The sequence below is a fragment of the Alligator mississippiensis genome, chromosome 14 (assembly GCF_030867095.1).
Source record: "Alligator mississippiensis isolate rAllMis1 chromosome 14, rAllMis1, whole genome shotgun sequence".
NCBI classification, from domain to species: Eukaryota; Metazoa; Chordata; order Crocodylia; family Alligatoridae; genus Alligator; species Alligator mississippiensis.
In genome coordinates, this window is record NC_081837.1 from 17369167 (window position 1) to 17386223 (window position 17057).

Below are 17057 nucleotides of genomic sequence, written 5' to 3' on the forward strand. Positions count from 1 at the left end.
GCCTTGTTCTAAAGCACAAACCACAGGCCACTGCTGCAGCAGAGATACCAGGCACCAGGTGGAGCATAACCTGGGCAGGCCTCTGAGCTCGCATGGTCCTCCCTCTAAGATGGTGCAGTGGGGCACCTGCCTGCCCCTTTCAACTCTTCCAGTTTGGAGGCAGCACATGTAGCCAAGCCTCCCACAGTGGATGAGGAAAGTTGTCCTGAGGCTCAGCCAAGGGGAGGAAGGCACTGGGAGTCTTTGCTGGATGTTACCTTTTGAGCCTGGTCCCTGGAGAAGGCGACGTTAAGCTGGGTGAGGGCTCCCTCCTTGTGGAACTGGGTGAGCTCCTCTTGGTAGAGGTAATCCTCTTTTTCATGGCGACAGCCATAGTACAGCACTGTGTCACCAACCTCCTTGCCTGGAACACAGCATGTAGCCATTACATCATTCTTCTGACTCCCCAGGGCTGTCAAGTGACTTATCCCACCCCCATCACCAGAGCATATAAGCACCTCACAGCCTGATGTGTTTGTTCTGACAATCCAAGTGACGTTTGCTAGTGGTACTACCCCCATTTTGTGAATGGGAAACTGAGACAGATCCATAAAAGGTATCTAAGCACCTAATTCTCATTTTGTTGTTTGGGGACCTGAGCCTAAGCAACTTAGCCAAAGTTACAAGCAGAGTTTATGGCACAGCAGGGAATTGAACCTGAGACCCCTAGTAGTTCCTAACCACTGTACCTTCCCCTCCCGTCCTAACATGACCACAGGAAGTTAGTTGGATCCCTGCTCCCAGACAGCCTTTTCTCACCAGCTGCCACATAACTGCATTCTAAACTTTGCCAAAAGAGCATTGTCTGACAGCATCTATCACTGGGTCAGTGTGACTTCAGTGAAGTCAACAAAATTAACAGCATCTGCCTGGCAGCAGACCAAGCTGAAATCACTGCTGACCACGTCATCCTCTCTCCCACTTCCTGGTGCGGTCACCTGAAGACCTTGCATCATGGTTGTGAAATACCTCCTTGCCCAACCACCTTCCTCTTTCATACCCACCATGCTGCCCTCATTTTTAATTCAAAGGAATGAAGCAATATTCCTGCATTGCTTCTGTAACAACCCAGCAGCCCAAACATGGACCATCTATGGCTACAGGAATCAAGCTGCTGTCTCATTGTTGGGCCCAGAGAAAAGAAAGGGGACTTGCTTCAACCTTTCCTGACTGTGTGGTACGGTGAGGTGTGTATCTTGGATGAAGTATTACAGTGATGAGCTCCACAAAAGAGCCATGGAAAGCTCTAGCTTTGGAACCCAAGCAGGAGCAAGCCACAGGCACTGGGATAAAGTTCTCAGGTCTGAAACCCAAAGAGATATTTTGTTCTGAAGATTTCCACTGTTTGCTGGTAGTGACAATATGATACACCCCACCTATGGCCACCTGGGGGCAGACCTGGGACTAGATGATCCAATACAAAGACTGTGCTTTTTCCATGCTCACCTTGCTGCTTCAGCCAGGCACGTTCTTGAATGAAGCCAATGAAAGGGGCAATCCCAGTCCCAGGCCCAATCATGATGACAGGTGTGCTGGGTTTGAAAGGCAACCGGAACTGCGACTTCCTGACATACATGGGCACTAAGGACTTGTTCCCATTTTCATTAGGCACCTTGTTCTTCAGCCAGGTGGTGGCCACTCCCTTGTTCAGACGGCCGGTCTTGGTCTCGTACTCTACGGTCACAGCACAGATGTGGATGGAGTTAGGGTGAACCTAAATGAGAGAAGCAAAAGCACCATCAGCTTTAGGGAAATGGTCAACTGCTGCCTGTTTATGCACCACTGCTGGTACCCAAAGGAGAAGAAAAGCCAATAATGGTAATGTTGGTGTACCAACTATTCTTCGTCAGCAGCTCTCAGATTCTCAGCAGAGAACTTGCATAGATTCGTGGGACTTCTAGGGACCCAAGGAGATCACATTTTGTCCAATTCCTCGTGTTCAAGACAGAATCATCCCTGTCTAAACCATCTCAGACAAGTCTGCCTAAACTGCACAATGAGAGGTCTGCTATGCCTTCTAACTGGGACTCTTGCCAGACCCCAGGCTCCGTTTCTCCCTTCAGTACAGGGTAAGTAAGTAGTCTTCAAAAGTTTTGCTACTGCCATTCCCTCCCTCCCACATTAGGAATGGGGACAGGATTTAGTCTTCCTATTGGAGGACAGAAGGGACCAATTTGTGGAAAACATGCTCCTGCATGTGAAAGCTGGGACTGGTTTCAAATGACATCATGATTTGTGGAGGAGTTACCTAGGACACGCTCCTTTATCCATGCCCCATGTCAGATCCCTGTGCCAAGGTATTCATCTGTTTCTCTCTGAATTACAGTTAATAGAATTTTAGATTCTGCCTTTCCTTTTTCATTAGCTAACTAGTACAAGGCAGCGCATGTGCAACTGAAATAAAATTAGCACAAGGCTCAATTTCAGCTGCCCCTTAACTCTGGTACACAAGAAATGCAGTTGGATGCTCTAGAATGGCTGTTCCTCATTTCTTTAGGGTGGCTCTTGAGATGAGAACCCATGAGACAAATAATATTCCTCTTTGGAATTCCATCTTACTCCCAAGCTATAAAAGCACAGCCTGATAGCAGTGACAGCGGAGCCGTACATGGTGTGATCAGCAGTGATGAGGAAAAACCCTGAGTTTCTCAAGAACCCTGCAGCCTATGTGAAACACCACAGACTGGTATTCTTGGTCACAATGCCAAAACAGAGCTACTTCTATACTAGATACATTTCCAAGGGAAATCCCTGCATTTCATTCCTATGCCTTCACATGAGCCCTTAAGGAGACTCCACAGATGTCCAAAAGCACTACTGGGAAAGGATTTGCTAAGATTGCTGAACTTCTGCGTGGCAGAAAGGAATCTCTTGGCTTTGCTTTGAGGCCTATTAGTCATGCCAGGAATCAGGCTCTTCAGCATTTCTACATGAGCCAGGCAGAGAGGGAGCACTCACCTTGGAGGAAGAGGCAATGGAGTAATAACGGGCCTGCAGGCGTGGCAGCAGCTCACAGAGGTGGTCAATGGGTGGTCGCAGAGAAGGCATGTCCTGCAGGATGGCTAGGATGTTCCTCCTGGAATCAACGACCCAGCTAAGGTAAAACTCCTACAGGTGAATAGACCAGAACAAGACACAGGTGAAACGCCATGGTCTGGGTTATACAAGAGGATAAGATAAAGTCACCCAAAGTTGCCTGTCCACCCCCCCACCATCTGGCCTTACACCAGTGGCTAGGTCTCCTCACACAGGGTTCTTTCTGTTTGGACCCTGAGGGGCAGCTTTTTGAAGTAGGGAAATAGTAACAGGCTCAAGTGGACAAGCCTTTCATCTAAAGTCACTTCTTAGCTTCATCAGAAACACAGTGGGTTGCAAAGCAAGGACTAGGCCCCATGGCAAAGCTATTTCTGCCTAATGGACTGAGTTTTATCTCCCAGGATGAAGAGAACAGCCCAGCACTCACCTTCCCCTCAGCAGCAGAGGAAGCCATTTTGCGGAGGCGATCCTGCTCATTGGCATCTGTGGCATACTGAGCCAGCTCATATAGGACATTGGTACGTGGCGGGTTAGTGATATCTAAGTAGTAGGTCAGGGCTGTGCGGTAAGAGGTGGGGCAAGGGAATGGATGCTTCTTATTGGATTCCTCTGTAGAAAAGAGAGGAGGGTGAAGATCAGAGGTGCTGTTGGCATCGCAAGCTGTTGTGCTAGACCAAAAAAGATGACGCAGGAAAGGCCAAGTGTTGCAGGGGAACTGATTTCACAGCACAAGACATTACATAGCGACCCACTAGCAAAATAGCTCAAAACACTGGGACAGGATGATTACACATGTGGATGACTATGGGTCAGTTCTCCTGTTGCAAGGTCAGCCCATGCTAGCAGACCTCTTGGCTACCCTGTAAGAGCAGAGCAGCACATTCTAGATAGCAGAGATGGAAAAGCTGGAGTCATTATGGCCACTCTACTGCCTGCTTTCCTCCATACTTCTTTACCGTTTTAGTCACTACAATCAGACTCCCTGAGGGCTGAGCAGCCAGTAAGAAAGCCCTGCCTGTGATGGGCCTTCTCACTCTATGATCTCAAGGCACTTCACAAAAGCTGTAATCAGTCTCATCTCCCCATTTCACAGAATGGGTAACAGAGGCATGGTGAAGGAAAGTGACTTTATAAAGCATGTTTTAATGGTTTGGGTTACAAAAAGACACTGGTTCTCTGTCGTTACATTGAGATTTTGCACTTTCAAAGGGAGCCCTGTATGTATTTAACCTAGGGGTAGGCAAAATATGACCTGCAGGCTGGATCTGGACCACTAAGTGATTCTATCCAGCTTGTGGTGGGTCCCTTGGCTCCACCTGGTCCAGGCAAAGAGGGCAGCCCAGGCCATGGCGTGTGTGGTTGGTCCCGTCATCCCCAGGTGTGCAGGAGCTGTCTGGTGCAGAGCACAGCCCACCCTATTCCTGTGCATGGCTCTCAGGTACGCCAGGAGCTGTTGTCTGTGAGACCAGATGGCACGGTGGAGGGGCAGGGGCAGCAGTGGCCAGACTTGACTTCCTCAGCAGCAGCTCACTCTGCCCTCAAACTTCCGGCTACTTCAGCCAGTGCCTCTGCTGCTGCCACTGGACCCAGTCCCGCTGCCCAGGCACCCCACACCCCCACTGCCAGGGCCACCAGATGGACAGGTAGGTAGGATCTCCTCCATGGATACTGAGCTGGGACCTCCACAGGCAGCGTGCGCTCAACTGGGCAAATGGGATGGGGCCACGGGGAGGTGAGGAGTGGTGTCCAGCAGTGAGACAGGCGGGAGGAGCCAGGATTGCAGGGCAGTGACAGTGTAGGGCCAGGGCCAAGGGTAGAGCCATGATCCACAACCTGCATGTTCCTGCAACAGGCGCCAGTTCCACAGGCAGCAGTCGGTCCCTACCCATGGAACCAGCAACCGTCCAGGGATGTTTGGGGAGCAAATCTTGGCTCTGGATGGGGCCCTTGCTCCACATTGTCACCACCCTGCAATCCTGGCCCCACCTGCCTATCCTGCTGCCAGAGGCCACTCATCACCCACCTGCAGCCCCATCCCATCCACCTGGCCAAGGGCACCCTGCCCACAGGGGTCCTGGTCTGGTCTCCATGGAGACCCCACTCACCCAGCGTCCCTGGCAGCAGGTGCAGGGCAGATGGGCCCAGGGCCAGATAGTATCAACTGGCAACTCCCCAACTCCCTCCCTCCCCCAACAGCTCACCAAAACTCCTTAATGGCCCTCCAGCCCAAACAATTCCCCACCCCATGACTCACCTCTCAGGAATACTAAGCAGCAGCTAACTAAATGGGAGTTAATTCAGTACAATACACTAAGAAAAGAGGCCTTTACACCAGGAGGGGCCACAAGCAAGCCTCATGGCACTGTAATGTGGATCGGAGAGGGCGCTACAGACAGGGATCTGCAGTTTGCTCAGTAATATGTAAGTAAGCTGCCAAAAACAAGAGCAAGGCCTTAGAGTAACTACCCAGCTGCCCATAAAATCTTTTGACGGCTAATGTCTTCCTCCTCCTCCTCTGAATAATCAATTTTCAAAGGAGTCTTGGCATTAGAAGAGAACTGTAGGTAGAAAGGGTGCACACACCGGAGACTCCCTGCCAGTGGCATACCGATGGGGGTGGGCAGGGGGCCAAGGCCTCCCATGTTTTGTGTGGCCCACCCACCTGCCCAGCGGGTTGTGGGCTTCTTTTGCTGTTCCGGCCGGAAATTCCAGCTGCCCCCCTTTCCCCCACAGCTGGTATGCCACGCTGCTAAATCTCCCACAGAAGTGCCATGGGGCAGGAGGCAGCACCCTGCATAGGCTGATTTGCCTTGGGACCTGCACCCTGCTCGGATCGTCCCAGGGTGGGGGGGTGGGGGCCAAATGCAGGCATTGGCCCCCAGGCGCTGGAGATGCATGGGCCACCACTGCTCCCTGCTACTGTTCTGTAACTATTGTAAGCTGGTGTGCTGGCAGAGGGGCAGAGAAAGGCTGGAGGCTTGGCTAACTGCCAAGAACATTCTTTCTGAAGAGCATATGGCATGAAGGGCCCTGTCTTTGCATTTCAGTACACTCCAAGATAGAACCTAATCCTTCTGTTATTATATAAGGGCATAAAGAAATTAATATTCTAATTGTGCTGGAAGGGGATCATTGTGCAAATTGGGAGGTCGAGTCAGCCTGGTGTTCTTAGTTCCAGACGTGTCAGTTGCATAATTTGTGATGCATACAACTGACACCAGACCTCCCCGGATTGTGTAATGACAAGAGAGCTCTGGACCACGGCTGCTAAAGATTATGCAGAGCTCAAAGCAGCCTAGGCTCCTCCTAACAGCTTTACGGGATCTGGGAGACTGAACTAAGACAAAGTGTAAGAACATCAAGCACTTAGCCTCACGGAACAGAAATGCCCATTGTTTGGACTGTGATGATCTCCAGGACCCCCAGGCATGAACCAAAGCTCCTTTGTGTTATGCACTGTACAAAACAAAAGACAATTCCTGTTCCTGAAAGGAACACCATACTCTGGCCCTGGGGGAAAGGTAGGAGGAGCAAATTCACTCCAGCAATTCAAAGGTCAAAGGGTGGATGATACAGATTAAATAAAAAGATCCCTCTGTGGAAAAATACAGGCATGAGGGTATAAATACTGTCAAAAGCAGCTCATCAGTTGGTCTCATATGAGGGGCACCCTTACAGCACAAGCACAGAAAGAGGAACACTTGTTCAATAGTCTGCCAAAGGACTGATCTCAGTGGCATCACTCACCATCCAGATTGTTTAAGGACATGATTGTATCCAGGTCTGCTCCCAGAACCTCACCAATCTGGTTCACTAATGTTGAGTCATTGGCTGGGTAAACGGCAACATGGTCCCCAGATTCATACCTGGAGAGGATAAAAAGGATATATTATATGTAGCTCTGGCACTGGCTCACATCAAATAAAATAGGCCCGATTAAGTCAGCTAGGAGGGGAGAGTGAAGTGTAATATGCAGACAGTGTTCTTTCCAGTCTATACTGAACTGCTACTTGCATCCATCTGGAGGGGTCAGGGAGCCACACAGTGCTTGTTTCAGCTGAAGGGAGAAAAGGGAGCCAACAGCTAATTTCTTCTGTGTATGTGCACTAAATGCCACTGTAGAATAATGAATCCCAAAAGGTGCCTTTGCAGGAGCTTGCTCTCTTGATATTTCTCACTTACGTATACAGGCATCCTTTGCCGTGGGCTTAGTTCTGCAGTTAATTAGAGGTAATTCTGTACGCTTGCATCACCACATTAGACTAATCGATACCCACTGGGACTGTAAAGTGCTTACAGAAACACCTGTCCCCCTCAAGTAGAACACAGTGGCTGTTCTGTGATGATGTAACATGGTACTCAAACCGGGAGAAAACTACTTTGCAGAAAAAGCAAAATTCAACATAGCAAAATTGCCCTAGTTTCCAAAAACAACCTCACCCCACAAAAGGAGACTGCATATACCCTTGGCACCGAGGTAAAGGCAATAGAAAACATCCTTTCTAAAGCTCTGGATGAGTCAAGCACACAGTTTCCCAAAGCTTCTGCTATGGTGCTGCCCACCCCTTCCCAATCCCAGCAGCCCATTTTTCAGGAAGGAGTACCTGACTTTGGAACCTGAGATATCCAGCTCCAAATGCATGAGGTGTCTCTCTCCACCCTGGTTCAGTTTTCTGTTCTTGGTCACAGGTGCCAGGAAAGGGTTCTTTGCATCAAACGGGCTGGAAGGAACAATGGACTTCACTTACAAGTGGACTTTACAGTACTCATATCCCAGAGTATGGAGAAGTCAACTAATGACTTCAAACCCAGCGAAACAGCTGGCTGGCTTTGGCAAGAGCAGTAAAACCTGTCAAAGTTCTTAAACTGTATCCATCTGAGCCCCTAAAGCCCCTTCTCCTATACAGAAAGGCTACAGGTTATCACACCTCCCAACACTCCCTAGTTAACTGCTGTAACTCTGCTACCAAGTCACAGAAGATGAAAACAAGGCTGCCTGGGATAAAGGTATTGACAGGTCTAGGAGTCTTCATCTGGTTTAGATTAATGTAACAAATCTAATCTTTCTGTAGATACACCTCAATTGCAAGTGATTCATGAAAGCTTCAGTCATTCCCTGAGGGAACACAACTTTGACAGTACAATTCATTCAAAATAAAACACAGCAGCTAGTCCTCACTCACAGCACGAAACTAATCAATCCTCTCCCATCCAGTTACAGGTATTTTCATAGCCCGTATCTCCAGAGCATCTGACCTCATGTGTTAACTAATTTAGCCATAACTCCATGTAAGGAGAAGGAAGGAGAAGGAAACAGGCATAGAGAGCAGTGGGGACAGTTTCTGCAGAGGCCATCCAGCCAATGAGAATGAAGCCCTGATCTCCCAAATCCCAGTCTGGTGTCTTGAACACAGTTCTGCTCCCCCTCTCAGATGTGCACTGGTTACAAAGAAGACCCCAAGTGTCCTAGATTTCAATTCCTTCTTGACTGACAGACTTTTTCTAGTCCACAGATTTCAAGACCCCTGCAGCTAGCAGGAGAGAGAAAGCAGAGTCCAAGACCTTTCACCCATAAAGAGTATTACATGCCAGCCTCTGGAGTTTCACAGAAGGCAAGCTGGCATTACCGAGACCAGAGCAGCACGCGAGACAACATGAACTATTAATACCACTGAGGATAAGTCCAGGCAGGGTGCCCTCTCGGAAAGAACCCGCACCCCCTCCCCCTGCATCAGGTGACTCCTCTGCTGGAACACAGCCCGAGAGGCCAGCTTGCTGAAGGTTAACATGGAGGGATGCCTCATAGAAAACATGGGCCCTGACTTTTCACCTTGAGTGAGTTTCAGTCTCCCTGCTCATGTACCAGTGGTTGCTGATCACTATCTCTCTGCAAATTAGTGACGGTATCTAAACACCCTGTGGGAGTAGGCATGAATAGATGTTGCAACATGCACTCGGCTTATGCAAAAGCATTTGTTACGATGCTTCCCAAGCAGGAGTGGCACTGCGTCCTGCCTTCCTGAGTGGCCACCTGCTTGCAGAGGAAACCCACAGAACACTGAATCCCTTATGGCCATCATCCTGGGACTTCCTTTCAGCAACTACTCCCAGAAGGGCATCTGAGAAGGATAACAATTAGGCAGCTTCCCCCTTACACCCTCAGTCCCAATCTGAGGTAATTATATAGCCCCCATTACCAGTGTCTGCCCACCTCACACTCCGGATGGAATGTGCTGACCCTCCCAATGCTGCCCAGGCACAGCAGAATTGCTGTTAGGCTCATTTATATATATGTAACCATGGCAGAGAGGTTGAATGATCTGCCCAGATCACAGGATCAGGCAAAACAGCCACCCTCCACACTCCTCCCCCCCCTACAGTTTGCCAGGACTGATTTCACCCCAAGAAAAGAGCATTCAGTCATGCTGACTATGACTAGCCAATCAGGGTGCCCACCTTGGCAGCCTAGTCTTACAGTTATTCCTGACACTGATCCTAAGTTTCCCTTGCTACAGCTGAACCTTATTACTTTTATTAAGGACTGAAGGGAGTATTTCATCCCTTTGCCCTTCAGAAGCATCCCACTATATCTGCCAACAGCTGTCTCAGAGATCTCTGTTTCTAACTGAGCCTTTCTGTTGGGCTTTGCTCTAACCTCCCCAATGTATTCACCATTCAGGAAAGGTGAAATAAATCCAAAATACCTCAAGCCATGTTCCAACTGCACTGTTGATGCTACAAGATCATCCTAACCTTAAGGACTGGGATCCCTTCTTTGGATCCTTCTTTTCCCAATTGTGAAAGCATGAGGGCAATGATGCCTATCCCAAATAGACCTACTCCAAGTTCTGCATAAACCAAAAATCTCTTCGCCTTCATTGCAATCTTTCTCTGAAGCTCAAGTTGGCCCTTGAATAAACTACTGAAGCTACACAAGTCCCAGAGCTTAGAGGAAAAGCCAGCTGCCTCAACCACAGGATGGTAATTTTATTTTTTAATATCAACCATGGTGTTTTGCAGCCACACAGTCAAATAACAGGGCTTACTCTGTGTCTGCCAAAAAGACCTGTATCCACAACTTAAGGTACAGAGCCCACATGGGCACAGGGGTGCTAGTGACAGTAGTGTGTTTATGTGGTAATGCAGGGTCCCACTGCAATCCCAAATGCACAGCCTGAATGAGCAGGCAGAAACCCACCAGAGCATATCCAGCCAACCTTTCATTAATATATTGTTATTTCTTATTATTGGGATAATGGCCATAGTGTCCATTCAGGGATCAGGGCTCCACTGTATTACGTGCTGTACACATAAGAGAGACCCTCTCTGTCCCAAGAAGTGTGTAGTTTGTAGCCTTCTTTCCACTAGTGGTGCGGGGTTAAGAAGGCTGTGCTGGAGGAATAAGTTTCTGCACAGTGTTTAGCACAATCCTTTGTATGACACAGTCCTTGACATGTCTATCCTGACCACTCTTTGCCAAAGCTGCCTGGAATTGTCTGGTACTCACGGTTTCTGACTCTCGTAGCTCTTGAGCCGGCCCATCTCCCCAGTGTAGACTTTGTTCATGTTCATATCTGTGTGGACAACCAACTCATACTGACGAATGCTGGGGGGGCAAAAAGAAAGGAAGCAAGTGTGAATCACAGGATTTGGTCCAGACCCCAGAGTATCTGCTTTGCTGGATCTAGCCACCCACCCAATTCTCCCCACCAAAACTGCTGTTCTCCATGCAAGGAAGGCACTATTGCAGAAGGAAGTGACTCAATCCATTTTCTAGCATTTAGCTCGTTAGTTCAGCTTAGGCCACCCATGACATGACATGAAATTCTCAGTCTAATGGCTTAGGAAACCTAGGCCTCAACTCAAAAAAACCACTCAATAAGCTGGAAGGATTCCCAGCTTATTCAGAAGAGACTTCAGTCAGAGCCACCCAGGGAAGCTTCAAAGGAGGAAAAAAATATGCAGTTTACCAAGTCCTGAACTTTGATGAACCTGGGAACCTTTATGATTCATTAGCAAGCATACTTTGCAGAACTTTGCTGCAGGCAGTTAATCAATGCAAAGTTCATTCGCTTTGGGCAGTAGGACAAATGTTTCCAGTTTATGAACTTCACAGGAGATGGAAGAGCAGAAGGAAGGAAGCCATTATCTTGGCTTTAGAGTACAAAAATAAATGTGGCAGTACTTAAAATCTACTTTAAAAACTCATTTATGAAACTAATCCTAAGCTTCCTACTGCAAAGGACAGAACCCTGGGACAGCTTTGGAGTTACTGTTTGTAGCCAGAGACATCAACACACCCCACCACACTAGATGTGGATCAGGGTAAAGATTGCCAAATTTAAAATCTAGACCAGTGATTCTCAACCAAAGTGCTGTGGCACTCTGCCTTGAGATCCCTTCAGGAGTGCTGCAGGATGCCACACAATGTTAGCACTGTTAACTATGAAAAATATGATTGACGAGTTAAACCCAAAGATTTCAAATAGGAATCTAGTGTTAAAAGTATCCTGACCTGTTTTAGTCTTTGTGAGTTCTCTGCAACAGACGAATCGCGCTACTATTTCTCTGTAGTCACTAACCAAGAGAAAACTAAGAGCTGACATTTTCCTGGTGGGGAGGGGGCCTTGAGTATGTCAAAGGATGAGACCAACTGATCTGGACATTAATGTGACAGCAGCCAGAGAACGCAGAAGCTTTACAGCATTCCATCATAAACAATGAGTTGTTTTTCACATACAAGTTAATTTAGCACTGACAGAAAACAGCTGACAATCTTGGGAGACTCAAGGCCTCCACTATATGTTGCAGCTGGTACCATCATTGGCTGGCATATAAGCTTCCTTTTCCCAAAGCACCACAAAGCTGACTACACACATAGTCCCTGACTCCTCTGCAGAGATACTTCTAGTTGTGTCCAACAGCAATCATAGTGTGTGCTACTGGACCTTAGAGTGAGGGACAGTGGTGCCAGTTAGGGAGGGAATGGCTCCAATGCACTATGGTCTTGATGTACTGCCTCTTTGAGAGGCTTCTGACAGATGCTGTCAGGGTCCCCCTCGCACTCTAACAGCACTGCACATGGTACATCCTTTTCCTTGAGCTCTGAGAGGACTGTGTAGTGTCAGAGTTCCTGACACTCCAATCTATGAATGAGCTGGTTCTGAGAAAACCCCAGTGAAACAAAGCATTTCACTAGGTTACTGAAAAGCTCTGTGGAGAAGGAGACAGAAGTACATTTCCTTGGGTCCTGCTGCTGTTGATAGGGAGTTGCTGTGCAGCTTTACCCTGGACAGAAGCATAGGTTTCATAGCTTTCATAGATTTTAGGGTCAGAAGGGACCTATTAGACCATCGAGTCTGACCCCCTACCCTGGGCAGGAAAGAGTGCTGGGTTCAGATGACCCCAGCCAGGTGTTTGTCCAATCTCCTCTTAAATACCTCCAAGGAAGGGGACAGTACCACCTGCCTTAGAAGCGTATTCCATATTTTGACAACCCTCATTGTAAAGAATTTTTTCCTGATGTCCAATCTAAATTTGTTCTTCTTCAGTTTGTGGCCATTGCTTCTAGTTACTCTGATGGGCATCCTGGTAAGCATCGTATCCCCTATTTCCTACTGTTCCCCCCCAATGAGCTTGTAGATGGCCACAAGATCACCTCTCAGCCTTCTCTTACGGAGGCTGAAGAGATTCAGGTCCCTCAATAGGTCTTTTAACCAGATGGGTGGCCCTCCTCTGAGCCCTTTCCACGTTATCTACATCCTTCTTGAAGCACGGCACCCAAAACTGGATGCAGTACTCTAGCTGTGGCCTGATCAATGTCACATACAGGGGAAGTATCCCCTCCTTAGACCTGTTTGCGATGCACCTACTTATGCAAGAAAGAGTGTGGTTAGCTTTACTTATTGCCTCATCACACTGGTGACTCATGTTCATTTTGGAGTCGACTACAACTCTGAGATCCCCCTCCACTGTTGTGCTGCTCAGTATGGTACCTCCCAGGCTATAAGTGTGTTGATGATTCTTCCCCCCTAGGTGCAACACATGGCACTTATCTTTGTTAAACTGCATCCTATTCTGTTCCGTCCACTTCCCCAACCTGTCCAAATCAGCCTGGATTCGCTCCCTGCCCTCTAGCTTGTTTACCTCCCCCATAGTTTGGTGTCATCTGCAAACTTGGACAGGGTGCTTTCTACTCTCTCATCCAAGTCACTAATGAAGATATTGAACAGTACCAGTCCCAGGACAGAGCCTCGGGGGACTCCACTGTCCACATTTCCCCAGGTAGAAACCAACCCATCCACTACTACTCTCTGGGTATGAACCATGAGTCAATCTTCTGCCCACTGGACTGTGTAATAATCTACATTACAACCGCTTAGTTTATTTATAAGAATCGGGTGTGACACTGTGTCAAAGGCCTTTTTAAAAATCTAAGTAAATAACATCAACCTCTGTTCCTTCATCCAAGCATGTTCTAGAGCTACTGGCTGTGGGAAGGCCAGGCTTTTAGCCAAGTTGATCTAACTGCCCACACCATGTGGACAGACTAATACAATGGGCTCATCCACCAGCTACAGCCGCTGAGGTAATGTGACTTGGGCAATCTGATTCCCCACTAACCTGCGCTGAAACTCCTGCTCTCCTTGCTGCTTTACTCTGGATGGAGTTCGAGGCATAGGTTTTAATTGATTTCATAGACATTAGAGCTGGAAGGGACCTCGTAAGATCATCGGGTCCAGCCCCCTGCCCAAGGGGCAGGAAGTCAGCTGGGGTCAAAGGATCCCAGAAAGATAAGCATCCAAATGTAACTTTAATGGTTTTAACTTTAATGACAGTCCCATCCTGATCACACTGAGCTTCAGGCTCCCTGCATGATTAAATCATACTCACAGGCTGGAGGGGACTTCAAGGGACATCTAGACCAGCCACCTGCACAGATGCAGGATTTGCCGTTCCTCAGACAAATGCCTACCAACTTCTTCTTGGAAACCTCTAAGGAATGAGATCTTTCTGCTGATGCCATAAGATGGACACCTACCGGAACCAGAAGTTTGCCCAGGCAGAGAGACAGTTGCTCACACAACTCTCCCTTCTGTGGGTTTCAGGAAGGTTTAAGACTATTGTGTACAAGGGGGCCTGCAGCAAAGTGTTTTCAGATTCGTTCTGACAGATAATATACATGGATAGAAATCAGTGAGGCAGTGTGACAGGCTGGCACTTGACACTCAAAGGCAGATGTTGTGTTGTTATATCAGAATGATAATGCAATTAGGAATGGCATTGCAGCTGGGAGACAGATGAGAGGGAGGCCAGAGAACTAAAGTGTCAGCAGGGATTTTTTTGTTTTTACTAGACAGCTGGTTATTAAGTGTGTGGTGCCATGAAGCAGAGAACTCAGCACAAATCAACCATTGGCAACAGAGCCACCAAGTTCAGAGTTTGAACTTATTTCTAAGCTTGGGAAGTAGGATGTGGGGACCTGTTTGAACTAAATCTAAAATTTATTTAAGTGAATGCACTCACTTAAAAGGATGCATCTCCCCACTATTTTTCAATCTCAGTAAGGTGGGTTTGCATAGAGTTGCTCTTTGAAACACCATCTCAGGCCTGAATAGGGTCCAGATGGCAGAAGACCACTCTTCACTTGGGACTGCTGAAAGAAACCATGCTAATACCACCTCGGCTGCCATGCTCACCTGGACTCATCTCCTGTAGCTTCCACGCCAAAGTGCTCACAAACTGCTGGCCAAAACTGCTCACGCCAAGTAATGAAATCTTCTTCCAGGCTGTGCAGGAAAAATGGAAAGAGATTTACTATCCTGTCACAGAGAGATGCAGGAGAGGAGTGTTTCCACAGCAACACCACAGCAACACCATTACTCTTCCACCCATTCTAATTTCTTCCACCCTCATTTTGTTCACAAAAGTGATCAGGGAGCTGGGATGAAACTCTTATTCGGACACAGCTGATCCAAGGATGTTCATTTTTCACACTATCCTCACTGACTCACCTAGCACCATGGGACATCAGGAAATGTGGGGTCAATTGCAGTTCAGTTAACCCTTCTTAGTCCCTCACACTGGACCCCAGGAAGGGTTATAAGAGCACAGTGGCATAGATGGGAACATACTGCACCTGTTCTTTTAACTCTGCTGTTCCCCAGCCAGTTTTGACCCCATTAACAGAACTCCAGGCCTAGGTTGAAAGACTGCAGGCAAGCCTAACTTGAAAAGTTCAGAGGTTCCACATTGCCACTAATTTATTTAACATATTTAATTTCAGAGTACAACCAGACAAGGCAAACATAGAGCTTGTGCAGGTTCCCATCTGCTGAGAGAATCCCAGGCAAGATCAAACCAGTGTATGTAAAGTCAATTAGAGGATAAGGGACACTCGCATATCAGGACAGAGGGCAGGGCATGGAAGCACCTAAGAGACAGTACTGCCCTGCCCTGCCTTCTGAATCTGAGAGGCACACACACCAGGTCCCAACTAACCCTGGCCAGGTACATTTGACACACATCAGTGAGTTATGTAAACCAAGATCCCCCACAATAACTGAAGCAAGCACCTGTGGTCTGCCCCTCCCACGAGTGCATGTCTACAGTGCAAGACTCACTGCAAGCTGTCCAAAAACGACCCATTTGCCTCTGTCTACTTACTTCCCATCATCATCACCCAACCCAAGCTCAAAGATTCGCTGGGCTCCGAGCTGCTCCAGTCTCTTGTCCACGTACTTCCCCATTGCGTTGAAGTGCTCGTAAGTCTTGTTTCCAAGTCCAAACACCTGGAAGAGATTGACACTTTGTTCATTCAGGTACAGCTAATGAATTAATGCAACAGCTCTAACACCACAGAAAGATTATAAAGTTAATAGGTCTCAAGAGCTCAAAAAGGAAGGAGGGGAGGGATCTCTGCTTACTAAGGCTTGGCTGGCTAGGGAGCTCCTGGCCACAAAGAACTTCCAACCTTTCTTAGTTTGCTAGTTCACACTCCACCAAGGTCCACAACAATCAAAAGCTCTTACCTTCTGATGGCTATTTACCATTGTGTGAGGTGAGCTGAGGGCCAAAATCCAAGCCCAAGCATGTGGGTAATAGAACCATTATGCAAAAGAACCACTACCATAGCCAGGCCTTGAGACAGGAGTGGGCAAAATACAGATCCAGCCTGCCAAGGGATTTTATCTGGCCCCCCATAGGTCCCTCAGCCCCGTCTGAGCCAAGTGAGGGTGGAGGCAGCCCAGGCCATAATGCATGCAGCCAGTCCTGCCACCATTAAATCATGTTATCATTAATACCACTAGCCCACTCATACATAGCACTTTTTATCAGTAGGTCTCAAAGTGTTTTACAAAAAAAAAAAAAAAAAAAAAAAAAAAGCTTGTGTTGCTATCCCCAGCCACCCAATGGACCGATGGCAGGGTGAGGAAGAAAATCCAGGTCTAAGTCCCAGTCTGGTGTGCTGTTCATGGAGTATCAACACCTCCCATAAGCCATGGTTTGAGCAAGTTGGTGGGACAGCTTCAGTGCAGCTGGCACTCATCTCCCTGGTGTTATGCCTTTTCTGGGGACAAATAAAGTACTTGGGTCTGCCTCTCCATCAGCATCAAGAACTAGTATCCCTTCTAATCCAGCATCTGCTTTGGAAGGGACAGCACAGGAGTCATATAGCCAAAGGGGCTAAACATACAGAACATGGAATGGAACTCTGGCAAAGGATTATTAGCTGGGGAGTTAGGTGGGGTGGCATCATCTCATCCAATTATTAAATTTAAGTATAGAGAAGGAACATACATCTCTTGGAGAGATCTAATTTGCAGATTATCTGACCTAATAGTGTCTAATTAGCCTGATGAACAACAACAGATACTTGGAACTCACGTAACAGCCTCCATGTTCAAATGCAAGTGAGAAGTTGTCTGCAGAAGATGGGGCCCAATTATGCTTCATAATTTAGAGATTCAGGTAGGAGACCT

At 47.8% G+C, this 17057-nt stretch overlaps 1 protein-coding gene across 3 annotated transcripts in view; it reads right to left on the minus strand.

Annotated features, from left to right (window-relative positions):
• Window positions 1-17057, minus strand: part of LOC102568888 (NADPH--cytochrome P450 reductase) — a 65878-nt gene that overhangs the window by 5583 nt on the left and 43238 nt on the right. For all 3 annotated transcript variants that reach the window (XM_014609870.3, XM_006274750.4, XM_059717349.1), the window contains 9 exons: window positions 15742-15866; window positions 14775-14864; window positions 10583-10681; window positions 7680-7796; window positions 6823-6941; window positions 3503-3684; window positions 2998-3147; window positions 1486-1753; window positions 258-403 (listed from right to left, as the gene is read on the minus strand). In XM_014609870.3, the coding sequence (XP_014465356.1) occupies window positions 258-403; window positions 1486-1753; window positions 2998-3147; window positions 3503-3684; window positions 6823-6941; window positions 7680-7796; window positions 10583-10681; window positions 14775-14864; window positions 15742-15866 (1296 nt within the window). The remainder of the gene's footprint in view (window positions 1-257; window positions 404-1485; window positions 1754-2997; window positions 3148-3502; window positions 3685-6822; window positions 6942-7679; window positions 7797-10582; window positions 10682-14774; window positions 14865-15741; window positions 15867-17057) is intronic.